This window comes from Sorghum bicolor, chromosome 6 (genome assembly GCF_000003195.3).
Source record: "Sorghum bicolor cultivar BTx623 chromosome 6, Sorghum_bicolor_NCBIv3, whole genome shotgun sequence".
In the NCBI taxonomy this organism is placed as follows: Eukaryota; Viridiplantae; Streptophyta; class Magnoliopsida; order Poales; family Poaceae; genus Sorghum; species Sorghum bicolor.
Window position 1 is genome coordinate 60,434,217 of NC_012875.2, and position 26,560 is coordinate 60,460,776.

The 26,560-nt window shown below is 44.8% G+C and overlaps 3 protein-coding genes and 1 long non-coding RNA gene across 6 annotated transcripts; 2 read left to right on the forward strand and 2 right to left on the reverse strand.

Annotated features, from left to right (window-relative positions):
* On the forward strand, window positions 764–5,677 carry LOC110436086 (FT-interacting protein 1-like). 3 transcript variants are annotated; one of them, XM_021462234.1, is made up of 3 exons: window positions 764–1,086; window positions 1,988–2,138; window positions 2,373–5,677. In XM_021462234.1, the coding sequence occupies exon 3, from the start codon at window positions 2,407–2,409 to the stop codon at window positions 5,443–5,445; it is 3,039 nt and encodes a 1,012-aa protein (XP_021317909.1). In that variant the 5' UTR covers window positions 764–1,086; window positions 1,988–2,138; window positions 2,373–2,406; the 3' UTR covers window positions 5,446–5,677. The 3 variants fall into 3 exon arrangements, with proteins under 3 accessions (XP_021317909.1, XP_021317910.1, XP_021317911.1); XM_021462235.1 differs by having other exon boundaries at window positions 2,378–5,677; XM_021462236.1 differs by lacking the exon at window positions 1,988–2,138.
* LOC8076489 (probable phospholipid hydroperoxide glutathione peroxidase) lies at window positions 6,251–8,176 on the forward strand. Its single transcript, XM_002447304.2, has 6 exons — window positions 6,251–6,398; window positions 6,607–6,683; window positions 6,775–6,836; window positions 7,522–7,640; window positions 7,721–7,888; window positions 7,989–8,176. Exons 1-6 carry the CDS (start codon window positions 6,339–6,341, stop codon window positions 8,016–8,018), a joined length of 516 nt encoding a protein of 171 aa, XP_002447349.1. The 5' UTR covers window positions 6,251–6,338; the 3' UTR covers window positions 8,019–8,176.
* LOC110436087 (AT-hook motif nuclear-localized protein 9-like) lies at window positions 8,309–11,209 on the reverse strand. The gene is made up of 5 exons (XM_021462238.1): window positions 10,226–11,209; window positions 9,534–9,601; window positions 9,264–9,440; window positions 8,972–9,142; window positions 8,309–8,763 (listed from the first exon to the last, which is right to left on the reverse strand). Exons 1-5 carry the CDS (start codon window positions 10,803–10,805, stop codon window positions 8,503–8,505), a joined length of 1,257 nt encoding a protein of 418 aa, XP_021317913.1. The 5' UTR covers window positions 10,806–11,209; the 3' UTR covers window positions 8,309–8,502.
* On the reverse strand, window positions 21,989–26,200 carry LOC110436088. Its single transcript, XR_002453757.1, has 2 exons — window positions 25,502–26,200; window positions 21,989–25,416 (listed from the first exon to the last, which is right to left on the reverse strand). It is a non-coding gene; the product is annotated as an uncharacterized LOC110436088 (long non-coding RNA).

The window sequence follows — 26,560 nt, forward strand, 5'->3', positions numbered from 1 at the left end:
TTGACAATATTGTTCAATCATGGAGTAACTAGTCTTAAAAAATTCGTCTCGTAATTTACATGTAAACTGTACAATTAGTTTTTATTTTTATATATATTTAATACTACATACATGTGTCGGACATTTTAAAAACATTTTGACTTTTAGGGTGCACTAAACAAAGCCATACATTGGCATATTGCCATGCCATGGATGGGGCCTATGGCCATCTGCCGTCGGGCGGGCCGGCGTCGCCCGTCGGTGCCGCCGTGCGGTACCTCGGTCGGTCGTTGGAGGTCGGAGGCACGGCAGGAGGATCCTTTGGCATGTGACGCGTTTACCGGCACGCATCCCCGTCTCCTGCCGCGTCCAAGGAAAGGAAAAGGAAGCCGGGCGTCTCGGGATCCACGCAGGCACCGCCCGGCGGCCATCCCATCCCATCCATCCATGCGGGCACGTTTGCTGCTGCTGACGCCTCGCCGCCAACCAAAAAGCCAGAGATTTCTGCCTGGTTTAGTTCAGAAAAGATTTCGGATTTCGGTACTGTAGCACTTTCGTTTGTTTATGGCAAATATTATCCAATTATAGACTAACTAGACTCAAAAAATTCATCTCGCGATTTACAGACAAACTGTGTAATTAGTTTTTGTTTTCATCTTTATCTAATGCTTTATGCATGTGTTCTAAGATTCGATGTGTCGGGAAATTTTGAAAAGTTTGTGGATTTCGGGGTGAACTAAACAAGGCCTTCCGCGGGCGTCATCCACGCTCCAGCGAGCGAGGTGTCAGAGCGCACCGGCCGCACTGCACTGGTAACGGAAACAGCAGCAGCAGCAGCCCCTGCACGGAAAGAGGAGCACGCGCACCAGCAAGGGGAAGGGGAAGGGACGCTCCTCGTCCTCCGCGTCGTCTACAACCAGCCACCCGCTCCCCGTCTCCCTCCTTCCTTTCCATACCAAAACCCCACCGAAAAGCCTCTTCCCCCTCCACTGTTTCCATCCACGGACGGCTCCCATGGAGGCGGCCGAGTGAAGGAGCCACCAGCCAGCCATCGCATCGTCTCCGCGCTGCTTCCGGGGGCCGGATCTGGGAGCGCCGCGCTGACAGGTGACCGGATCTGGACCTCTCTCTCTCTCTCTCCCTCTTCTTTTTCGTTCCCCTTTCGGTCGATTCAGCGGCCTGCGACGCCTCGCCGCCGCCGCCTCCTGTTTGTGGATTTCTAGGCTCTTTTGCGTTCCTTTCTTGTCCGTGGAGCTCTAGGTTTCCCATGAGCGTACGCGTGTAAAAAAAGCCCTATCTTTTTTCTCCAGTGGTTTCTGGAATCCGCAGGTATTTTACGACCGTGTTTTTCGAATCCTTGATGTTCATCCTGCGTGATTTCCTTTTTTTTTCATTTCGATTTCCACTCCAGTCGCGTCGCTTTCGAGCGTCCGAGTTCAGCGCGGCGAGGCGGCGACAAAAAAGCGCGATTCTTTTTACGCTGATACGAAACCTTTTTCGCATATCCTTCGAATTAACTAATCGCTCCAACGTGCTCGGATTTTTCGATACTAGATTATATACTAGGCCTGATATGATAAGATATCTGGCTGCGCTTGCTGTATATCTGAAAAGGCCGATGTGCTTTGTGCCTCATATGAGTCCAGAAAGCGAAATTTTAATAATCCGCCTTTTGTTTTCTTATCGACGTCATCTCTGATTTACCCTGCCAAACACCGGTGTCAGTGTCACCGACCAGGGCTTCTGGGTTTATTAGCCCGACCTTTTGGCCTCAGAATCTGGTGTGAAAGGGATTTTAGTCCCTCGCTACTCGTTTGATGTAGACTGATACGTGTTTTATGACATGATCGAGCAAGGGGAGTGTCGCTTCTTTTTTTTTCTCCCTTTTCTTTTAAAAAAATGATTCTTTTCATTTGTTTTGGTTATGATGGTTGTCTGTTCCATGAATTCAGCTGCTCAAGTAGCCATCCCCCAGTTGCTAAAAGTAAACTGTTTTGTTTCTCTGCAGTGGAGTATAGTGAACTACATCGTCAGCTGCAACACTCCTCGATACAGATCCAGGAGTCCTTACACCGCAAACGCGCCTTCCTTCCTTGTGCTTTTGCATTCGCGTGGAGCGGGGATTTGTCCGGCCTTTGAGTTGACTTCTTCTCTCGTAGGTGAGGAAGCCCTTGCTTGCTTGGACTTGTTTATGAAAAATGTTGGCATTTAACTGAACCCTGTTCTAGGGATTTAATCTTCGTTTGATGTGGACTATCGCTAAGTTTTCATTGAGGTCATCCTGTTAGCTGTTTATTGTCATCTGTCTTAGGCTTTAGCTTTCCTTTTTCTTTTGCTCAATACATGTTTCCTATTTCCAGGCAATTCTAACAATTTAATATTTTCATGTGCAGTGCAGTATTGTGAGCTGCAACATCAGCTGATCCAATGGGGACGTATAAGCTGGGTGTGGAGGTCGTAAGTGCTCATGACCTGATGCCCAAGGATGGGCATGGTTCTGCAAGCGCTTGTGTCGAGCTCACCTTTGATGGGCAGCGCTTCCGAACTGTTGTCAAGGAGAAGGACCTGAACCCAGTCTGGAATGAGCGCTTCTACTTCAACATATCAGATCCTTCTAATCTTCGTGAGCTTGCCCTTGAAGCATATGTCTACAATGTCAACAAAACTCTTGAAAGTTCCAGGTCCTTCCTTGGGAAGGTCATGATTGCTGGCACCTCATTTGTGTCCTTCCCTGACGCCGTGGTCATGCATTATCCATTAGAGAAGCGAGGGATGTTCTCTCGTGTCAAAGGAGAACTGGGTATGAAAGTATACATCACCAATGACCCTGCCATCAAAGCTTCAAACCCTCTTCCTGCAATGGATCCTGTTTCCAATAATCCTCCTGCAGCCCCAAGTCCAGCAGAACAGATTGCAGCTGATATAACTGGTACTAATCTGCACACATCTCAGGAGCATAGGTCCGAGGCAAAGACCTTACACACCATTGCTAAGGAGGTGCAACACCATCATAACCATGGCCATCTTCCAGCTAGTTTTGGTGGGCAGCCTTCCAAGTACTCTGTTGACCAGATGAAACCTCAATCTCAGCCACCCAGGATTGTGAGAATGTATTCAGCGGCCTCCCAGCAGCCCATGGACTACGCACTTAAAGAAACCAGTCCGTTTCTTGGTGGTGGGCAGGTTGTTGGTGGCCGGGTCATACGTGGCGAAAAGAATGCTAGCACTTATGACCTTGTGGAGCGAATGCAGTATCTGTTTGTACGTGTGGTCAAGGCACGGGACTTGCCCGACATGGACATCACTGGAAGCCTGGATCCTTATGTTGAAGTGAGAGTTGGCAACTATAGGGGGATAACTAAGCACTTTGAAAAGCAAAAGAACCCAGAGTGGAATGCAGTCTTTGCTTTTTCCAGGGAACGTATGCAGGCATCCGTGCTTGAAGTTGTGGTCAAAGACAAAGATTTGATTAAGGATGACTTTGTTGGCTTTGTGCGATTTGATTTGAATGACGTCCCAATACGTGTGCCCCCTGACAGCCCTCTGGCTCCAGAATGGTACAGGCTTGTTGGTAAGAGTGGAGATAAGTCCATGGGTGAGCTCATGCTTGCAGTTTGGGTCGGCACCCAAGCTGATGAAGCATTTCCTGATGCCTGGCATTCAGATGCGGCAACACTTGAAGATCCATCTGCAGTAACGCACATGAAGTCTAAAGTTTATCATGCTCCTAGATTGTGGTACCTGCGAGTCAATATAGTTGAGGCCCAAGATGTTGCTATATTTGATAAGACCCGCTTTCCAGATGTATTTGTGAGAGCACAGGTGGGGCATCAACTTGGGAGGACAAAACCTGTGCAGGCTAGAAATTTCAACCCTTTTTGGAATGAAGACCTTATGTTTGTGGCTGCTGAACCATTTGAAGATCACCTTGTTTTGACTCTTGAGGATCGTGTAGGTCCGAACAAAGATGAACTGCTTGGTCGTGTAATCATACCTTTGGCAATGATTGATAGACGTGCCGATGACCGTATTGTCCATGGAAAGTGGTTCAATCTCGAGAAGCCTGTTCTTGTTGATGTGGACCAACTGAAGAAGGAAAAGTTCTCTACTCGGCTTCATCTCCGTCTCTGTCTGGATGGAGGTTACCATGTTCTTGACGAGTCTACAAACTACAGCAGTGACTTGAGACCAACTGCCAAGCAACTCTGGAAGCCGTCTATTGGTTTGCTTGAACTTGGTGTCCTTGGTGCTCAAGGGATTGTTCCCATGAAAACTCGAGATGGAAAAGGTTCATCAGACACCTACTGTGTTGCTAAGTATGGGTCGAAATGGATAAGGACACGGACCATCATGAACAACCCAAATCCCAGATTCAATGAGCAGTACACCTGGGAAGTCTACGATCCTGCAACTGTCCTGACTGTTGGTGTTTTTGACAATGGCCAACTTGGAGAGAAGAGTGGGGAGAGGACATCTAGTGGCAAAGATGGGAAGATAGGCAAGGTTCGGATACGCCTTTCCACACTCGAAACTGGTCGTGTGTACACCCACTCATATCCTCTTCTGGTTCTACACTCATCAGGGGTCAAAAAGATGGGTGAACTGCATCTGGCAATTCGATTTTCATCAACATCTCTGGTAAACATGTTGTACCTGTACTCTAGGCCTTTGCTTCCAAAAATGCACTATGTGCGCCCAATACCAGTGCTTCAGGTTGATATGCTGCGCCATCAAGCTGTCCAGATTGTGGCTGCCCGACTTAGTCGGATGGAGCCACCTTTGAGAAAGGAAGTTGTTGAATACATGACAGATTTTGATTCTCACTTGTGGAGCATGAGGAAAAGCAAAGCAAACTTCTTCAGACTCATGACAGTTTTCTCAGGCTTGTTTGCAGTTAGCAAGTGGTTCAATGGTGTATGTTCATGGAAGAACCCCATTACCACTGTGCTAGTTCACATCCTCTTTATAATGCTGGTGTGCTTTCCTGAGCTCATACTTCCAACAGTGTTCCTGTACATGTTTCTTATAGGGATTTGGAACTTCCGCTACCGACCTCGTTATCCTCCACACATGAATACCAAGATCTCTCATGCAGAGGCTGTTCACCCTGATGAACTTGATGAGGAGTTTGATACATTCCCAACCAGCCGCAACCCTGAGGTTGTGAGGATGAGGTATGACAGACTCAGGAGTGTTGCTGGAAGGATACAAACAGTGGTTGGTGATATTGCAACACAAGGGGAGAGGGTTCAAGCATTGCTTAGCTGGAGGGACCCTCGGGCCACAGCAGTCTTTGTCCTATTTTGTTTGATAGCAGCAATAGTCCTCTATGTTACACCGCTTCAAGTTATTGCTGCATTAGGAGGGTTCTATGTGATGAGGCACCCAAGGTTCAGACATAGGTTGCCTTCAGTACCAGTCAACTTCTTCAGACGGTTGCCAGCAAGGACCGACTCTATGCTATAAATAAGCCACTATCTGGTGGTCTTATCATTGTAATCTCTAGAGAGGCTCCCTCTGTCACTGTAGTCTTCTTGACTTTGTTGCTATTTGTAACTGTGTTTGTTCAGGACTTGAGAGTCTGTTGATCGTATCAGTTGCTGAATTCTGGGAATAATTGGCAGACCTAGTTTTTGTTTCTGTGTTGATCCTTTCTAAAATATCTAGTTATGTAATGTTTAATAGCTCACTTGCTTTATATTGTGCTCTGTCCGCTCATATACAGTCGTAAACTGTATGTAGCTATGGATCTGCTAGCTTGTACTCAAAAACCCCTATAGCAATTAATGGTCATTTCACACCCTATTTTCTGTGGTTAATTCTTTTTTATTAGCCCAGGGTCGCAGCATGCGATTAAAATTTATTGTAATTCAGCTGCATGTATGGATAGGAAAGAATGCTGGCCATTGTAACTACTGTTGCATGATTCGACATTCGGAAATCGGAATACATACCTAGCATCTATATGATGGCAGGTGCTGGCCATTTTAGGAATGACTGTTTCTTTTAGGCATATAATATTGTGAGTGTTTTCCATTTTATTATTATATCTGGCATTGAAATATTTGTGGTACATAAATAGCCCATTCAAATATCACAAGTTCTTTTTGTTTTTTAGGAGTAGTTCTTTTTGTGGTTGGTTTTAGCATCTATGGAAAACATCTGGACAGCAGAAAAGGCTGAATTCTTAAATGGGATTTTTGCTGAATTGCAGAAAAAAAAAATCCATGATAGGTACTTGCCAGTTGCCATAATTCTGTTTTTTTTCATGTTCCAAGTATTATCGCTTCACTTTTCTTCTGCAATCCTTTCTCCAGTGCCTTGTCCAGGAAAACATACCAACATTTCTTGAAGCAGAGATGGGTGCAGCAGAGTCATCTTCCAAGCTCGCTAGCTCAGTCCATGGCTTTAGCGTCAAGGTCTAATCTCCATCATTCCCTTCATTCCTCTCAGACAACCTTTCTTTCTTATCAAACATGGCATGGTTTATATGTGGAACTTTGGAAAAGGTGTTTTGATTTTTTTTTTTTAATTTTTTTGGAATATGAAGAAGAGAACTTTCAAATACTTGGGTTTCTTTCAAAGTTATTGTATTTGAAATCTCTAATTCCACAATTTAATTTGCAGGATGCGAGGGGAAATGATGTGGAGTTGAGTAGATACAAGGGGAAGGTTCTGCTTATCGTGAATGTGGCTTCCCAATGGTTAAAATTCTGATAATCATTTCCTGGTTCTTGAATGAGTTTCTCCCTTCTTTTTATGTGTGTTTTCCTACCTGACTTGGTATCCTTGCAGTGGTCTGACAAATTCCAACTATACTGAGTTGGGATCACTCCACAAGAAATATGGCGAAAAAGGTACTTTATATACACCAATTGCATAGTTGCATGTGTGCTTCTACTACCCTCAAAGTATCAATGGCAAATAAGCATTGATATTTCCCATAGGTTTCTTGTAGTTTGAACAAATATTGATTCAGTTGGTTTGGAGGCTTCTGAAGCAGTTACATGTAAATTGGTTAAACATTATTCCTTGACTGAGCTCCACTTTTTTATAAGGCTTCATTGAGCATGTTGATACTAGTGTTGAGACTAAATGTCAATCTGATTGCATTCGAAGCAGCAACAGCATGCTAGTCAGCATTTGGTTATCTTTCTCATTTTAGAGAAGAATATATGTTGTTTCCGCTGCTTGATCTTGCAAGCTTTCTCAATTTCTTTGGCAGTTTTAAATAAGTTTAAGTTCTGGTGTCCCTTGTACTTCTGTCCAATGTTGCACTGCATGGATCCTTCTGTTTTTTCTTCATTCATGCTATTGTGTACACTCGAATCAAAAGATCTGGCATTTAGCTATAGGTGTGGATGCCGCTGCTATTGTTTTCTATGTTACACCATATCAATTGTTTTTTAAAAAAAAAACAAATTTACACCATACCTTTGTTTGGCTAAATTGGTCTCAGCAGTCCCCTGCCAATAACCGAAGCTTTTGGCCTTCTGCTATCTTCAACTTCCATTTATCTATCCCGTTTTCCGCACTTGTTAGGATTTGAGATACTGGCGTTCCCATGCAACCAGTTTGTTGGACAAGAGCCAGGTACCAATGAACAGATTGCTGAGTTTGCTTGCACCCGTTTCAAAGCAGATTTTCCTGTTTTTGGCAAGGTACATAGATCCAGTGAAGAACCTTTTTGTTCTGTGTTAGATTGGCCCCGGTCTAAATATGCCTAGAGTTGTCAAACCAGGTTGATGTGAATGGCGGGAAGGCTGCTCCGCTGTATAAGTTCCTGAAGTCAGAGAGAGGCGGTCTGTTTGGAGAACGCATCAAATGGAACTTCACCAAGTTTTTGGTTGACAAAGATGGGCACGTTGTGAGCAGATATGCACCAACCAGCTCCCCGTTGAGTATTGAGGTGATAATTTATACTAGTATATAAACTGCCTGTGCCCCTGCATGCTCATTTTCTTCACCAACACGGAGAGTAATTCGCCTGGTTGATGTGGCCTCTGCAGAATGACATTCAGAAGCTTTTGGAGGCCTAGAGCTCTTCTTCGCCAACACAGAGAGTAAAATTCACCTGGTTGATGTGGCTTCTGCATTGTACTCTCAACGTCCACAAAATAATCCAATTCTAAGTTTTGTAATTAATGTATTGATATTTATTTGATATATCATAAGTTTAGTTACATTTGAAATTGTTTGATTTTTTCCAAAAAGCGATGGACATTACTGCCATTGAGTACATGGTACAGTGGTCTCTGGATTCCAAGAAGAGAATAACAATACCGTAGATGTATAGTTGGCACAACGGCATTATCACGCAGAGAGAACGAAGGGGGACAGTTGGAATCGAATATGCTAAAAATAATAACACAGGTCGCAACATTGAGCGATGCCTAGTGAATTCTATAAGAATTTACTTATACTCAAAAAAAAGAACCGAATAAGCTATTTCGAAGTATGGTTTCGGGTATTCTTGTGCGAAAATAGAAAATTTCTCGAGAGCTGGAATTATCGACAAATGAGCTAGCCTCTAGATGAGTTGATATCAATGCTGGAACTTCTCGTGTCAAATATCCCGGAGGTGGGCCACCCTCCCGTCACGGAGGGCGGCGGCGTTAGATTTTGGTTGTGCCCGGAGCTGGGCGACGCCTCCTGGCCGCCGGTGAGCGAGTCGGAGCTGAAGGCCGCCGCTGTCGCCGTGGCCGCCTGCTGCTGCTGCTGCAGCTTCCCGGCTTTCTTGGACTTGGATCTCGACCCTCCCTGGTGAAAAGTCCCCAGCACCACCTGCACAAACCACCCAGGCAGCCACAGATTGTGAACACCAGTCGTCTTAATATCCAGCCACCAGCCATTTTTACTACGTTCATAAGAAACATTTTTGTCTGTTCTGTCAACTTTTGGTTGAAAAACTTCAAATAGCATAATATTTACTACTACAAAATTGAGGTGAATACTCGAAGCAGAGGGAGCAAGGAGGATGTTGTTGTGGTACCTGCACGGTGCTTGCAGCTACCAGTGGGCCGCCCAAAACACCTCCGATCACATTCCTTTCAGGGCTGCAGAGCGTGACGCTGAGCCCGCCGCTCTGCTGGCCCTGTCCCTGTGCTTGTGAGCCCTCGGCCAGGTTGTACGAGCCTGTTAGGCTCAGGATCTCATAGAACCCCTGCCATCATGGAACGAACAAGTTCTATGTAAGATGGAAAGCATCAGGGGGGCTGTAGAGACGAGATCAAATTTCGCAGAGTTCCACCGGGTTTGTTGTTGCATTGCCATTGTGCACGCACCTCGTAGATGGCAGGGTTGTTCTTGTACGGCTGCGGCGACGCAGCGTGAACCCTCGCCATGGGAGAGCCGTCGGCCGGGTGGCGGAGGACGGCCCTGGAGACGGAGCCCATCGCCGAGAGGACGCACACCGCCCTTGACGACTGGGTGGCGAACGCGACGATCTTCGCCGCCACGTCCTGGTGAAAGTGAATCCAACGTTGGCCGTCGGTATGCCTGCTGAAATTGAAGCTGCATTCTGTTTCTTGGAACATTCAGTGGAGTGCACATACCTCTGAAGGAGACACCGTGATGATGTGCGGAGTGAAGCTCGTTCCAGCCGAACCGGCGAACGCATTGCCTGGAGCACACAGAATGACAGAATGATCAGGCGACAGGATGTTAATCGTCTACGAATGCATTCTGTTCCTCAATGATACAGTAGGTTTGTAGGTTTCTGACTGACAAAACGTTGTTTTTTAGAAACCCTGTTGATGGTTTTGCAGACTGACAGAGCTGTAGACATTGGACATTATTCTCTGTTTCTGCATCTAGCTAGCTAGACAATGAATGGACATTGGTCTGTAGTTGAGTTGGACAAGCTGTTCTTTTTTTTTTCAGAGTGTACACAGTCAGAGAGATTCTGAATAGTACGGTGGAGAGGAGGAAAATCTAGACTGCAAGCAAAACCTACAGATTGTGATGTATGTTCCCCATAAAACGATTCCCCAACTGCTGAAAGAAAGGAAGGTCTCAGTCGGATTTTCTGCAATCTTCCATCTCAAAAAAAAAGCTACTTTATTAGGCGAGGAGATATCAGATATGGCATGTTCTGAACTTTGGGTACATGTACATGTCAAAGCTAAATAAAGGCAAAAATCAGCACCACAAGCTTTCAAGTTGTTTTTTTAGAAGTAAAATTTTATATTCGAGATGAGATTTGAATGAAAAAAAAATCTTCTTTGGAGCGGAAATCAGCGGGTACCTTGGGAGGGCGAGGGCTGGTGCTTCTTGCCGGTGCCCGGCGGCCGGCCGCGCCGCTTCTTCTGGGCGGCGTCCTCCATCCCAGAGCCGCCGAGCATGTCAGGACCGGACGACAAGGACCCCATCCTCGGCGGCGCGGCGACGAGGTGCTGCTGCGACGCGGCGGCTTGCTGCTGCTGCTGCTGCTGCTTCATGGTGCCGTCGGGTCCGTATTTGCGCGGCCTCCCTCTCTTGCGCTTGACAGGCTCCGCGTGTACCGGCGGGACGGCGCCGGGGCCGGAGGCGGAGCCCCCCATGGCTGCGGCAGCGGTGGTGGTGTGCAGCAATGGCGGCGGCGGAGGGTCCATCTGGAACTGCATGCCGGCGAGGGAGCCCCCGCCGATGGAGTTGAGGATCGCCGTGGGGCTCATGTTCATGTTGGGCATGTTAGGCATGGGGCGGATGACGGAGTGCATCCCGGCCAGCGAGGACGGGCTATGGTGCCCGCCGCCGCCGCCAAAGGCCCGGTGCTGCTGCTGTTGTTGCTGCTGCTGGTAGAATGATTGGAGGTCGGACTGTGAGATGAGTTCCTTGCCATCCATGCATGGAACGAAGGAGAACCAACCAACACCAACTCTCCTTCCCCGGCCGGAGCACCCAAGGCAAATAAAGCAATCGCCGGGCGCTCGCTGGTCTGTTGCCCTCCCTGCCGCCTCTGGTCACGTCCGCCGATCAGCTAGCTGCCTAGCCGCGGAACGCTCTGTCCCGGGCCCTTCCTTGGGCGGCGGTGGCGTTGGAGGCGGATCGGAGGTGCGTCAAGGCGCGGCCTTTTCGCTGGAGAAGCAGCTTGCAGGGCAGGAGGAGCGCGCACGGCGCCACGGACATGGGCGGGCGGGCGGCAGGCAGAAGACGGAGAGGAGAGAGAGAGAGCTGGAAGCTAGGAGGAGGAGAGGAGGGAGAAGATAGGAGATGAGATCAGATAGATAGATGAAATGATGGGAGAGAGATAAGACGATGACGCGGTTGGGGTGGGGGTGGGGGTGGTGGCTACTGCCTTGGCCTACACGAGAGGGGGCGGCGGCGAGAGCGGCAGGCAGCAGCTGGGCACGATCGAGCTGCTGCTGGGGCTGGGATGCTGGACGGATGGATGGGCATGGGCTGGGCTGCACGTCTGCGTCCCCGCGCCCCACCCCACAGAGGCGATAAGATTTCCCGTGCGCCCGCCGAAAAAAGCTAGCGGCGCGGGGCCGCGGTTTCCGGCGATCCGTTGCCGCCGCCGTCGCGGTCCGTTCGGCCATGCCATGCCATGCCATGCCAGCGCGGGAGGGCGGTGGGCTGTCGCTACCCGGCCAGTCGTCGATGCGCGCGCTTGTCCGTCCCCGGCCCCCGCCCCCACGTCCAGTCCAAGCCCCCACACGAGCAGTTCGGTGGAATTCGGGAGATTTTTGCGCGGACCCGCCGCGCGCGTGATCCTCTCGCGGAAATCGGCTAGAGGTTACAGCATCCATCCTTGTGCCGGTGCGTGTCTACGTCGTCGGCTTTGGCGTGGACTTCCGTGAGAGTCAGAGCTACAAATGCTAGATTTTCTACGAAAAACTAGGTTTGCAAATATTTTCTCCAACAAAGTGTCTCGGATTTGATGGGCAGTCCGTTACGTACGGATGGACCACCGCTACAATGGCGGTCTTTTTTAATTTATGATTTATGATTATGGTCAATTTGTTCTCACCTCTCTCTTTCTATCATCTTATTGTTAGATCCTTTTGGCAGCACTCCTATGACTCTCTTCCCGCGAGAATCAGCTAGGGCCTCCGCAATGGGAGGTAAGAAAGGGGTAAAAGGGAATAAACAAAGCCTTACTATCGGCACGAAGTATTGTGGGACTAGTCTTACTACCGGGTGAGAAAGAATAGAAAAATAAGATGTGCGCAGCAGACTAGCTTCTTCTTTTGCTCTCTCTCCATGATGTTAGAGCACCTCCAATGGTTTGGCAATTTTGGTTTGGCATTTGTTGTTGTTTGTCAACTCCCTATTGCAAATGCAAAGAAAAAATATGGCCATCCCCAATGGTTTGGCATTTTGGACTTGGCAATTACCTAGTGGACCCAGCCAAATCTTTGCGCGCGTCTTTCTGTCGCACGCGCGTGTTTCCTTCGCGCGAAGGGAGGCGCCACCGCTCGCAGTCGCTGGTTCGTGTCCGTCGTCGTCTTCATCTTCCTCGTGATTGATACCGTTCTTGGTGGAAGTAGCCGCTACCTGAACCTCATCCCCAGCTGCTGCCCTGTTCGCAGTGTTTCTGTCCAGACGAGCGCGATATTCAGGGAGGGATGTAGCAGACTCGATCGGCGTATTTCAATCGCGTTCAGGGAGGGACGACGTAGCAGACTCGATCTGCGTCTTTGAGTCGCGGCAAACCAATGGCGGCGCGGACTCTATTTGGCGCGAGGACTCCCTCCGACGAAGGAAACGACGTCAAAGGGACCAGGCCGCGCACGGAATTGACGCATGAAAACCGGTCACAAGCGTTTGTCAATCCAAAAGCCAACTCCCAAATATGCCAAGGGGAACCTCTCAAATGCCAAGTTTACTAAAATGCCAAATCTGTTTGCAAAACCGTTGGAGGAGTAAATTTTACCTTTTTGCCAAATAACACAAATGCCAAACTAGAATGGCAAACCGTTGGAGATGCTCTTACTACTCTACATATGTTAGGCCCCACCCTCCTTCCTGATCAACATTGTGAGCTCGATGCATCACTCCTTCCGTCTGTTCTTTGGGCCCATGCTCTGACCTTACTGCCGGATGAACATTGCGGACGCCCTAAACACTACTAAAGGACTCAGCTCCACTTGGAAATCACTCCCGCTGCTCCGCCCAACTTGCATTGCAAGTGAGGACCGAAAAAACCCACTCCCCACCACTTTGCACTGCTCCCTCGCCTTCCCCGTGCGGTTGCATCTCTCAGCCAACCCTCCTCGCCTTCTCCGTGCAGTTGCGCCTCTCAGCCAACCCTCCTCGCCTCCGTAGCGCCGCCTCTCGGCCTTCCTCTGACTCCATTGCGCCCTCCTCTACCACCATTGTCGTCCTTCGCCGCTAGCGTGCCCTATAATGTTGCATGACTCATGCCATCCCCGTCGCTCCACCCTCTTCTCTATCACACCTTTCTCTAACTCCGCCACCACCACCGTGCATCTACCCCTGTTGTTGCTAGCACAGACGACAAGGGAGCAGGAGCGAGCTCCTCTAGATGTGGGAGCAAGAGGAGAAGACCTGCCAAGCACCCCCTGATTGACTAGAGAGCGGCTAGAGAGAAATTAAAGTTCTTATAGTAGGATAAGAGTAAGAGGTGTTGAGATCTGGAAAGTAACTCTACAAAAGAGATCTTACTATGTCTACTTCCCACATTTATTGGTTTCTACCATGTTTTTTCACGTGCTATTATTGTTGACATGTCTAAATGAACTTTTGTTGACTCAACATTATTGGTGAACCTCATTTTTTTAGTGGGAATCATTAGGTTTTTGTCAAGACTTTAATATTTCTAGAATAAAAGTTACAGCCAACTCTGTTCTAGCAAAAACCATGAGGCTTAGATCAACCTAAAACTTATACCCAAAAAAAGAGAAGAATTTTTCGAACTAAATGGGGACAGTGAGGGTACGGGAAATCTAACGGACAATAATTGCACTTCAGCAATTATCTCACGAATTACTTCCAATCTTTTTAGTTTAGAAAACTACTCTCTTTAATTGTTCATAAAATTTCCTACCCTTTTGATATTCCTTTCACCATCTATGTGGATGCTCATTTATTTAACAATAATTGCACTTCAGCAATCATGAAGGTATGCATGTATATTGGAAAAATAGCATTAGGATGTCCATCAAACTTCAAATCAGCTACTAATTGAATGACTTTGAATGGTATCAACCATGACATGTCTTAATTTGGAAAATACCGGTACACATGACGGTGGAATTGTAATGTTGATTGCAAAAATACGAAAAAAAACCCACCATGAGTAGTTACATGTCAAATTTTTAAATACAAATATTTTCATTGAGCTATCGCAGCTACCTATTCTTTTCCATTGTTCTAAAGAAACCGTTTCCATCGGCTGTTCGTTTGTCTTATAAGCCGTATTTTTTCTGCCAGCCCACAGTGTTTTTCTCTCATAATAAATCAGCGAACAGTATTTTCAGACATGAAATTTTAGACCAAGTAATAAGTGATAACTTAATAAAGTTATGCTGGCAACCAAGTAATAAGTGATAACTTGGATGGTTATTAGTGGAGGAGCGAGGTTGCACCCTCTACCCACCAAGGATGTCGACGGTCATATTCATATCATGCATGAGCACTGTAGCAACTGTCATGGGCGCCGGAGTAGCCTTCGTAGCACGCATGAGCACTGTAGCAATATAGCAGCTCTGTTGGTTGGGTGCCTAGAATGTGTTGTTATTTTTTAATTCATTTTATGATTTAATGATGTTGTTCTTTTAGTAGACTTGACGTGGATGATCGATTTAATAGTGGTGTTGTGTTCTTTTAGTTGTAGACAATGTAGAGACGCCTATATAGATTTTGTCAATCTTGTTTGTAGAAGTGAAGGCGTGTGGCGTTAATATTTTAGTGGTAAACGGCTTTGTACTGTGATTGAAAAAAACACTATAGCAAGGGTGTATAGGTCGTCATAGCGTGATCAACATGGCTAGCTAGCGCCATGAATATATGTTGTGTTGTAAGATAAGATCATGAGACCAATCATCCACGTACGAAAACGATCTCAAGCATGTTGCGATCAATAATCCGTCACGTGCCCTTCCTTCAATATGGCGATATGGCCCATCTCTTTCGCCCTTACATAAGCCCGCTGCATGTGTCATTATATATATATATATATATATATATATATAGCTCACACGATGATGTTCTTTTTGTTTGGGCTAGCTCCAGCTTTGAATTTCTAGCACACCAGGTAGCGTTAGCTCTCTAACATAGTGTATGTCAAACCAATAGAGTAGGCAACCTGCCTAATTAGTTTGAGATGATTTTTATTTTTTGGATTTGCTATATATTCACTTGTATATAGAAATGTTTGTACTGACTGTATTTTTTGGATTTTGCTGTCAGCATGCTTACACAAAACTGTCTCTAGAAAACGTTTTCTAGATTCATAAATCAAGCCAAAGAAACAGCAAAAGAAAAAAAACATTGGAAGAAGCCTCACACATTACTTCCCTACCACTAAACCTCTAAGCCTCAGAATCATATGTGGCTAAGTAGCTAACAACCCTTTTGTAATACCACATTTGAGACTCTTAATGAATTCTATTTAAAAAAATCTTCGAGTACTACAAACTTTAGTTTAGATCGTTCTTCCATCCGAGGTTATTTGAAAAATTCAAAATCTTAAAATTTTTGGGTATTAAATGATTTCAAATCAAAAGGTCATTAATTATATAGTTGCAAATATCTACAAGAATTATAACTTAGGTTTATGCTGTTTCTCCATCTGAGGTACTTTTAGAAAACAAAATAATTCAAAATTTAAATTATTTGTATTTGTGGTAGGTTAAGAAAATTGTCAATATATGTATATCTATACTAACGGTTTTCTTAAGATTGCGGCTAGTATAAATCACCTATTTACATTGGCAGTTGTCTTAAGACTATTGCCAATATAGATATGATTTTACACTGATGGTTGTCTAAGACTACAACTAGTGTAAACTAAGGATCTATACTAGCGTCAATCTTATGAAATCTTCCAATAGAGATAGTAGAGAGGTATCTCTAATGTCAGTCCATAGCCATGGACCCATAGTTTATTTCCATTGAAATCTATTTTGTATGAACCACAGGTGCTTGCTGGCGTCAACACAAATCATTTCTATACTAGTGGTTGTATATGAGTGAAATCCACCCTATCCCATGTAAGACTTTTTTCACCGCACAGTTGAATTTCAAGAGATGTCTACCTTCTTCTTCCTCGTGTCTTCTTTTATAAGCTCGATGTTGTGATGGGGGGTAGAGACAACCTATATGGCAGCACGACTAGAGATGACAAGGCTGCGGGGTGGCGAACACCCGAATTGAGAGAAAGGAGGAAGGACTGTTGTAAGTCGACGAGCAGTGTGCGATAGCAAGGCGAAGAGCGGAGGATGTTGGTTAGTGGAGGTAGGGGTGCACGATCCATTGGTAGCTGCGCGGAGGATATAGTGGCAGCAGAGGCAGAGTCGCTCGAATTAGGGGACGAGTGACATGACGAAGATGATGGTGAAGGAAGAATACATAAAAAGATCTAAACTATGAAACTTCAATCGAATGGTGAAAAAAAAACGAGTGTGGGCTGGGCCCGGGGGGTTTCACATGTAGGTGTGGAGCTAAAGCACAAAATTAAAAGGGTATACTCTCACCTTGTAGGTGTAAAGATTTTTACCATGGGATGCGCATGTGGTGAGGATATAACATAATCTTTGTTTCTTTTTTGTTATTGTTTTGGCAATGGGTGCATCGTGCACCTAAATTATTATGTATTTTTTTTCCTCGTAGCACGATGTTTAGGATTACTTGTTTCGATCTCTTCCTCCTCGATCTATATGCAGTATTTATCAGCTTAATTAAAGATAGTTTGTAGCTCATGTTATTGGAGACGTTGTAATAATATTGGTTAGTTGCTTTACTTTATATTCCTATGCATATGCCAATCACCAATCATCCGTCGCCATGCATGCATCCCGACGATGGATGGATGGATGGATGATGAACCAGTGAGCAGTCCTATGATGGATGGGACGGATGAGAAGAAGCAGCGATCGATGGAACCTGCGGTTGAGCGGTCGTCAAGGCCGGGCGGCCGGACATCACTGTGTGCGCGTACGTTGTGATCCGGCCCATCGGGCCAGCACACGTATGTACGTACACACCACACGATGGACGTCGCAACTGCGACCGATCGATCGGGGCACCGCAAAGGACGACGTTATCGTCACGGCAGCATCCGATTAGATTAGCTAGCCCACTACTACATGCGTCCTTCTCCGGCTGGTGGTAGTACTAGCATCTTGTCTATTCATCACCTGAATGCATGAATCATATATTTCAACAGAGTTGGTTAATTAATGGGTTCATCGTCCGTGAGTCAAGAGTTGGTAGTTATAATTGGTTGTAGCACAAACTGTGGCACTCTCTCTACTAGCTGTGTATCATTCAAAAAACTGAACGCCTGAGCTTGCTCTATTTTTTTTTTATTTCTTCTCATAAAAATAGCAGCAAAACTTTTACCATCCATTCGCAAAAAGACGTGAGCATAAATGGTTGGTATAGGAGGTATTTCTCGACTGAATTGATAACCAACTATGTGGTGAAGGGCTATGCATACAAAATGAATAATCCATATCTGAATCTGAACATTCCAATATCGGAACTCAAAGGCGCGTGATAAGTAAGGATGAAAACGGAACGGAAATATCCCGAACCGAACCGAACCACTTTCTATATTGGATCCGATCGAATTCGTATTTTTTTGTCCGACTTTACCGTTTTCGTTTTCGTATTTTAGATGTTTCGTATTTCAAATATAAAAGTAGAAAACGGTTTAGACATTTTTCGACCGTTTTCTACTTTTCTACTTTTAATTTGAAATATTTCGAATTTAAAATTTGGTTTAAACCGAATTTAGTCAAATGCACGGTCACACAGCCCAATTACAGAGTACTCACCATGCATCTGTGTTCTTTCTACTAGTGGGTAGCTATGTTCCTGCTAGCTATTAATTACTTGTTCTTATTTATGTGTGGGCTATTGTATTAAATACCTAAGACCAAGAATCATGCACTTTTTAATTATTATATGCACTTAAACTTGATCGTGTATATACTTAGTTATGCACTTAGTACTACACATCGGTATTTCGTATTGAGTTTTCGTATATCGACCGTGTTCGACATAAATCCGCTCGAATTGGTTCGTTTTCGAAATTCTTGATATTTCGTAAGTTCGCGTTCGTTTTCGTGTCCGACTTTACCGTTTTCGTATTCGTTTTCGTATTTCAAATGTAAAAATAGAAAACAATTTAGGAGTTTTTCGACCGTTTCCGACCGTTTTCATCCTTAGTGATAAGTATTCATAATTTCATATCTTATCCAGCATATTCAACACTATATATTTATGTAGAAATCTCAGTAAAAAGAACAAGTGCATGATGAGGCTGCTCCACACTGTAGGCGTGTTGATCTAGCTTGGCCCCCAGGCGCGTGAGATGCAGACGATGCCTGGGCAGACGAGCTTGTTGACAACCAAATAGCTAGGTTCAATTCGTGCGACGTACGTGTGCCTGTGTGGTGTGCGAGGAAAATTCGATGGGTGGATGGAATGGAATGGAATGGAATGGGTCGGTCACACATCGTCAGAGCTAGCTGAAGCACAAAAAATCGTATCCTCTGCTGATTGATCTCCCCAAATAAAGCTGGCATATGCATGCAACGCACAAGAAGCTAGATATCATATATTCGTTGCTGCCCCAGTAATACTGTTTGCACACAATGCAAGTCGCGTCGCTTTCGGCGCGATCGCAACCAGGCATCCGCCGGGACGTGTGGCTGCCGGGGCTCGATCGGCCCGCGGCGCCGGCCACTTGCACGCGCTGCCCAATCATGGATATCGTGTCGACGACTCTCGTCGACTCGGCGCGCGCGCGGGCGGGCGAGACGGACGGACGACACACACGCGCGCCGCGGCATGTAAGTTGCGCGTGGCCGGCCGGCAGCCAGCGGCGTGGACAAGCGGTCGTGGGCGCGGCAGGCGGCGTTAGCTGTGCGTGGGACTTGTTTGGATGTTGTCGTATTCACTTCAATCCATGTGTGGATTGAGGTGTAATTTAGTTTAAGTTTCATTCCAATCCACTTCAACACATGCATGTGGATTGATGTGAATCCAACAACATCCAAACAAGACCTTAATTTGGGCGCAAATATAATGACCATCGGTTATTGCCTGCCTTGCCTGCTGCCTAGTAAGTGAATCGAGCGGCCGCCACTGGCTGGGGCGATGGACTGAGGGATCGTGGAGTGGAGGTGGAGGGAGCGTCGCGCCGATCGATCGAGCGCGGGATGGTCGTCGTGGCCGTGGCCGTGGCCGTGGGTTCCCCGCCGGCCGGTAACCCTGTGCAGCTCATGCCGATGATGATGCGTGCGTGCGTACATGGCCGATGGCGCGCGCGTTCCCTTAATATAATTTCCCTGCGTGACAAGGAACTAACAGGACGCGCCACCTGCCTGCCTGCCTCAAGTCGGTCGTGCTCTCTTCTAGTCCTACTACTGTACTGGCCCCCAAGTTGCATGCTTTAATAACGACCGATCGACGTACCTCCAACTCCAATCCATGCCGTAGCCGCGTACTACTGCTGTACTACTAGCCATTGTTTCACGACGACGCGCGACGACGACGACGACAACAACATAAATAAAAAAGGAAAAGAGACGCCACTTGCCACCTAGGCCTTGTTTAGTTCTCAAAAAATTTTGCAAAATTTTTCAGATTTCTCGTCACATCAAATATTTATACGCATGCATGAAGTATTAAATATAGACGAAAATAAAAATTAATTGCACAGTTCGGTCGGAATAATTGACGAGACGAATCTTTTGAGTTAGTACATGATTGGATAATATTTGTCAAATACAAACGAAAGTGGTACTATTCCTATTTTGCAAAAAAATTTGGAACTAAACAAGACCCTAGCTTAATTACGAACGGGACATATATATCCACAGCTGAGTAACACACACAAAATATTCTTCGATGATTTATTATAAAAAAACACTATTGAATGATAAATTTATCTAGTTAATAAACTCAAACGAGACATGTCCACGGCTGCCTGGCTGGCTGGAAATCGGCTACCAGCGCGCGGCAGGGTCGACTCGTGGTCGTGCCCACAGCTCGATCTATGCATGCATGCTGTCAATTCATGCGTGCCGACTTCAGGCAATCCGACGGAGGACACACGTACACGGATGGATGCGGCAGGGACAGCGATTAATTATATTGGCTTGTAAAAAGATCAAGCAAAAATCCAAAGTCAGCCACTCTCCATCCGTTTGACATTTTGACCCTTGCAAAGTCAAAGCTCATTTTAATCCGCCAAAAACATGCACTCAACATTAATTTGCCTCAAAATAATTTTTTTTTAAAAAAAACATGCACTCAGCACCTTACGAAACTTGTCTTTCCTTTTGGCCTTTATTAATTTCATGGTACAAGTTGGGTTTTAGGTTCAAGTACTGTGCATGATAGGATAGATAGATGATGTCACAATCTACATAATACAAAAAAAACACTACTTCAGGTTTTGCTTTCATAATTAATTGTCATGGCATTTGATATCTCCAAGGTCATAGGAGAAATGGGCGCTCATCAAGTGAAAAATAAAAAGATCCAATAACATCAGCTATTTTATCTAGGTTGAGGAGGATAATGAGATTATATAAAATTGGGGTTGGTAGATACAGAACCTTCAAATTAGATTATTGATCGTGTTCATTGAAATCACAAAAAAAAAAAAAATCGTGGCAAGTGTCCCACACGTTGCCTGCAATTATATATGGTGGCTGCCTATGACCCAACCATCGTGAGATTGAACGGGGAGTGTAAAGTTTAGCCATCATGACCTAAGTTGATTATTGAATGAGGATAGTAGTAAAAATGATATTAGTTTGTTAGACCATATAAGTGAGCTAAAGTGGTCCATTAATTATTGTTTTGTATAGAGAGAATCTCCAAAGAGTAGTAGATAGTTTGATTTTACCATCCAAGTAGTATTTGGATGTCTTTCTCATGTTTTTAGAGATCTATGTATCTATCTATGACCTAATAAGTTGAAGAAGGCTGTTACGTTAGATAGACATCTGTGTTGACCTAATTCTATCGATCTGTGTGCAGCGCACTGCATGCATGCATGTAGGAAGCAGGTGTACGTCATGGTTTGATTTTGGATGGAAGAGAGGGCAAGGGGAGGCGCATGCATGTAGGATCGAGCGAGCGACAAGTGGCTTGGATTGGCTTTGGTTTGCTGTCTACTATCTAGCTATCGATCTCAACGTGCAGTGGAGGTGGATTATTGAGCAGAGGAAGAGCGGAGTGGAGTGGATAAGTGTGTGATGCATGGTGACCTGACAGCACGGACAGGATAAGGCCGCCGCCGCCGCCGCAAGATACCAAGCGGGCGGGCCAACAGTGACCGCCCGGCCTCCGGGCTCCACGCACACGCACCGGCCACGGCCAGGCAGCAACGAACGAAAGCTACGGCAGCGTCCTTCTACCAGCCCAGTTATCAGAATTGCGTGCACAGTCAATTCCCCCATTTGTTCAAGCCCAGGCCCAGCAAGGACGCCATCCCATTTCCTTTGACTGATGCATGAGTTAACAGGCCGAGCTGTTTGCTGGAACTGGACCGAGCCACAGATATCAATTGCATGGGCCTTGCCAATTGAGAATTCGAGTGATTTTTGGAGCTCTCCATTGAATGCAGGGAGGCAGTGCAAGAAGAATAGAAAAACAAAGAGTTTAGATGGAGGGAGTAATGTATGTACGCATCAATGGAGGGGCCTTGCTATCTTGGCACGCACTTACAATCACAACTTGTTGTGACTAATAATAAGACTAAGTACAGAATAGTACAGCAATAAATTGTCTTTAGGACAACAAAACTATACGACATGTTCCCTAACAGGAGGATGCTGGATTAAGGATTCAGAAAATATAGTAAGAAATAGTCCATAAATATTCAAAAATAGTAAATTGAAACTAATCAACCAAATAAATATAACAAATTAATCTCCATACTGATTGAAAAAACCAATAATTAAACTGTGTAAAAGACAATATTTTAATAAAAACTATGAAGATTGATAGTTTCAACTCCTAATGTCTTCTAAGTATATAGTGCCCATAAACTATAATTTGTAAATAAATAAGTTATAAATTACAAAAATAATAGTTTGATTTTTATATGTTGCAAAAGAAACACCTAGATAAAATACTAGTGTATTACTATGAGTAAAGTTAAAATAAATAACTCATCTCTTTGCCTCTCAACATCCAAAAGAATCTCCATTACTAGATTCTATAATGATTTAATAGTTTAGATTAAACCAAACAATCCCTTATGATATGAATCATAAAAAATAAAAAAATGACATATGCTATTAAAATTTATGTAATTACAAAAGCAAGAATAATGGAAAATAAAAAAAAAGTCACTAGACTTTATGATGATTTAATGGCTTAGATTGAACCAAAGATTCCAAGCGTAATACAATTATGATATTACTTGGAAGAAAAGAAAAAACAAATACCATTAAACTTATGATGATCTGACGACTTATATTAACCAAAGAGCCCATACCTATTACAATTAGTAGATAATAAAATAAAACGTAAATTAAAAATAAGTGTTTTGATCTCCATACTAGTTGAACATAAAAAGAACTAAATTTAGATTTGAAGTAGAACACAATTTGTAATTGGAGATTTCTAATATAATGAGTATGAAAAATTAATAGTTTGGTCTCCAAACAAATGAAAAAAATAAAACCTAAGTAAACAATATGTATATATTATAATTTGTAAATAAGTTAAGTAAAATTAAAATTTACTAAATAGTAGTGATGATTTCCATATGTTGGAAAAGGTAACTAAAAAATTAATGTAAAGCGAAGTTTAAAAAAATCATCACTTTTGCTCTCAAGTGGTAAAAACTACCACAATGATCATATAATTCTAGATAGAACATATATGAAAAGAGACAGTAGTCGTGTAGAATTCAATCACTATTTCAATTGGATTTTTCATGTTAATAAAAATAGTACACCATAGGAATGTCTATGGGAGGGACCTGCACGCAGAAAAACTATCACCAATGTCTTGACATGACCATGAAAAATCAATGAAGCACTTCGGACCAAATCCACACGCTACTCCGGATGTAGCAGTAGCTCCAACATTAATTACAAGAGCAAGTTTATGGTTAATCTGTCAATGTTTTAGGGGAAGAATGGTAGACACAACTTTGCAATATAATGTACAAGCGTGTGGGGAGACTTGGACAAATATATGAGAGACTTGAACACTACTAATTATCAATGAATATAGCTCAAACTGAATGCTGCCTTGAGATTTGACATCAGAGGAAGAAAAAATGAGATAGACAAAAATTGCTTCAAGCTAAGAAATCTTCGATTATAATTAAACAAAAACAATACTTCATAATTCATATAGCAAGCTAAGATCACTATTACTACTTCGTAATCACCGTACAGGCCTGCGCTTGAGGACAAGAAGAAACTTGGTAGATGTAATTTTCTTTCTGCTCTACCACAACAGGTTAGGAGGCTCTCAGATTCACCATATATAACTAATCGATCTCGTGTCCTCTTATATATCCACATACTAATAACGAGCTGAATATATATAATGTATCTTTTTTTTGTCAGAGACACCTGAGTATACTAGATCTTTCAGACTCTTCTATCAATCTGCAGCAGACTCCCTCTGTACATAATAAAAACATGAAATCATCCGCGTGACACCACCTATAGTATTTTTTTTTTTCTTCTTCTCTTAGATACATCCCATCGGCCACCAGAACGTGCAGGCAAATACACATGAGAAGGCATGCAATAAATTAATCTGCATGCATGTATGTATATATGCATATATTTACATACTGTGCACGTACTGCTAGTGAGTGACAGTGTGTGAGTGGCATATATTTGGACAAAGGAGAAAAGGACACAGAGAAGAGATCGAAACAATCGTATGCGTGCAGTTGGGCCGACCGCTGCAGGCATATTCAATCCTCTTAAATGGGTCCTGTCTGGGCCTTGCTGCACCTTTTACCCTAACTGGCAAAAGAGGGAAGAGCCCCACTTTGAACACAGTATGTATTTACACATGCATCTTAAGCATGTCCACTGATTATTAGTGATGCATGCAAAAACATGATGATATATTATAATATAACCAGCGTCGAATAGTCATATTATTAGGCTATAAGAATATCAGTGCACTTGCGTGTGTACATATATCTACTAGTACTATCCACTCACTTCACATCCGTCTTTTTCTCAGAATAAATAAGATTAATTCTCGGTTCATCTGAAATTGTTCTGATTCGCTCAAACTCTGATATATATGTTGCGTAGCGTAGGGAGTCAAAAAACTGTAAGCCTTTATGTATGTTCTGAAAGAGAAAGATGGCGGGGCATCTATGCAATCAGTTCGCGATCGAGATGCGAAATGAGCGAAAGGGAATTGATGATCGTCGTCAGTATCTAGCTAGCTAGCCCATCTGCATGGCTATCTATCTGACGAACAAGAAAAGAAAAAAATAAGGCCGGGATGAAAAGGAAGAAGCAGCAAATTAAATTGGCAATATGCTTCATGCTTTAGGAATATATTTTTTGTCCAAATTAAATTAAATTAATAATAAGTTGATGAAAACTGAAACCGATGGATGGATTATATATATAGTCTCCACGTTTCTTCCGGCCGATCCCCGGGCCACTACGACTATCGTTTTCTCTCCACCACCATGATTAATTTCATCGTCACTTGCACTTGATATGTAGATGCATCCGTCCACGGCAAATTGAGTTGGAGACAGCGACGAATCTGCTCAAAGTTGCGAGGAATTGTTCCCTCCTCCGGCCGGAATTAAAATATCCCAAAGAAGCATGCATGCACTCCTCTCTTTCTCTTTGACGACCTCAAACGCTATATATAGAGTATATACAGATGCTGATATACATGCACGATTCCAGGCACATGTACACTAGTACTGCAGTAACTATATATAGAGTCGGTTTTTATCTCTCTCTTCTCAAAATTAAATGAATTAAAAGCTGTTGGTGGGGTGTTTTTTTTATCATTTTTTATTTACTTCCCCGGTTCCGGTTCCTCCACGTACTAGCAACAGCGAGGAGAGCTAACGCCGTGGCAAACGGGGCCGAGCAGTTGTAGAGATAATTATTAGTACCTTGATGACGAGTTTCTCATGATAATCGAGCAGAAATAATGGAGAACAAGTAGTAGCAGGGGCGAATCAAATCAAATCAAAGGAAACAAGGGATGAATTGAAACGAAACTTTAATTTTAATTTGCAAGCTACTAGTAGATCGAGATCGATGAGAAATCAGTCTCTCCTCCCATCTGCCCAATCACACAGGAGTATTCATATTCACTTCCATATGGATGATCGAACTAACTAGCAGCAAGAACACAGAAATACACTTACCTGATCCACAAAATCAAGCATTTTTTTTTCCGGACTGGAGCTCGATCGGGGAGCTACGGCAGGAGACATGGATGGAGGCCGCCGGCCGGGGGGGGGGGGGGGGGGGGGGGGGGGCGTGGAGACCGAGGGCGTACGTGTGCGGGCGGCGATGGGAGGCGCAAGTGGAAAATTCCAAAGGGATTGCACTGATCTTGTCCCCTCGCGCGCAGGCGCAGCGGCGGGCGGCAGGTGAGATCAATGCGATCCCTTTGGAGTCCTCCACTAGCTTCCTGGATGAAGAAACAAAGAAGCATGCATGCGTACAGAGCAGTTGGCATATTATGCGCTGATGAGGAAGAAGAAGAAGAAGAAGAAGAACTGCATGGCGCCACTACTACCGATATATCGATCTATCATGGCAGCGCATCATGCAGCTCTAGTGGTTATTTAGCAGGCTAGCTAGCATAGCCTACGTGTAGCTAGCTAGGGGGTTCGCGAAGAGATGGAGCTAGCCAGAGGGGGTTTATAATGCGACGATGCATATCGCCATGGATGGGACGTCGCGGGGAGAGAGGATTCCGGCGAGAGAGAAGAAATTTAATCAGCTACTACGGACTACGGAGGAAGGAAGGAAGGAAGGAAGGAAGCAGGAAGGAAGAAAGAAGGGACAGACAGACACACACACACACACAGAGAGAGAGAGAGAGGCGCGCGGGTTAATTTGGGGTGTTGTTGGCGGTACCGCCGATGGCTCTTGTTGCTTGCTTGCTTCGCCCTCCTCCCTCTCGGCTCGCTCTCACGCTTTCGACGTGCACGTGGGCCCGCCCGCCCCGGGGGACACGCCGGCCCCACCACGGAGATGCTGCTCCTCCCTCCGTGTCACCCTGTCCCGGTGTCTCTCTGCGCGCGCTCCGTTTCGATCGCGTTCCACTCCACCGCTAGCTGGCAGAGGAAATGACGAGGCTGTCCTCCGATGAGGATCCACCATGATCATGCATCGTGATCTATCGTCGTACGCACGCACGCATTATTACTCTGGCTCTGCATTGCCGCATATTGTGCATCGATCGATCGTGCCTC

Bases quoted from the DNA above. Each gene is read 5' to 3' on its own strand.
- LOC110436086 (XM_021462234.1), top strand. From the start codon at position 2,407: ATGGGGACGTATAAGCTGGGTGTGGAGGTCGTAAGTGCTCATGACCTG.
- LOC8076489 (XM_002447304.2), top strand. From the start codon at position 6,339: ATGGGTGCAGCAGAGTCATCTTCCAAGCTCGCTAGCTCAGTCCATGGC. The intron at 6,399-6,606 runs GTCTAATCTCCA...TTTAATTTGCAG, and splicing joins TCCATGGCTTTAGCGTCAAG to GATGCGAGGGGAAATGATGT. The intron at 6,837-7,521 runs GTACTTTATATA...CGCACTTGTTAG, and splicing joins CAAGAAATATGGCGAAAAAG to GATTTGAGATACTGGCGTTC.
- LOC110436087 (XM_021462238.1), bottom strand. From the start codon at position 10,805: ATGGATGGCAAGGAACTCATCTCACAGTCCGACCTCCAATCATTCTAC. The intron at 9,602-10,225 runs GTACCCGCTGAT...TGTGTGCTCCAG, and splicing joins CCAGCCCTCGCCCTCCCAAG to GCAATGCGTTCGCCGGTTCG. The intron at 9,441-9,533 runs GTATGTGCACTC...CACTTTCACCAG, and splicing joins TCACGGTGTCTCCTTCAGAG to GACGTGGCGGCGAAGATCGT.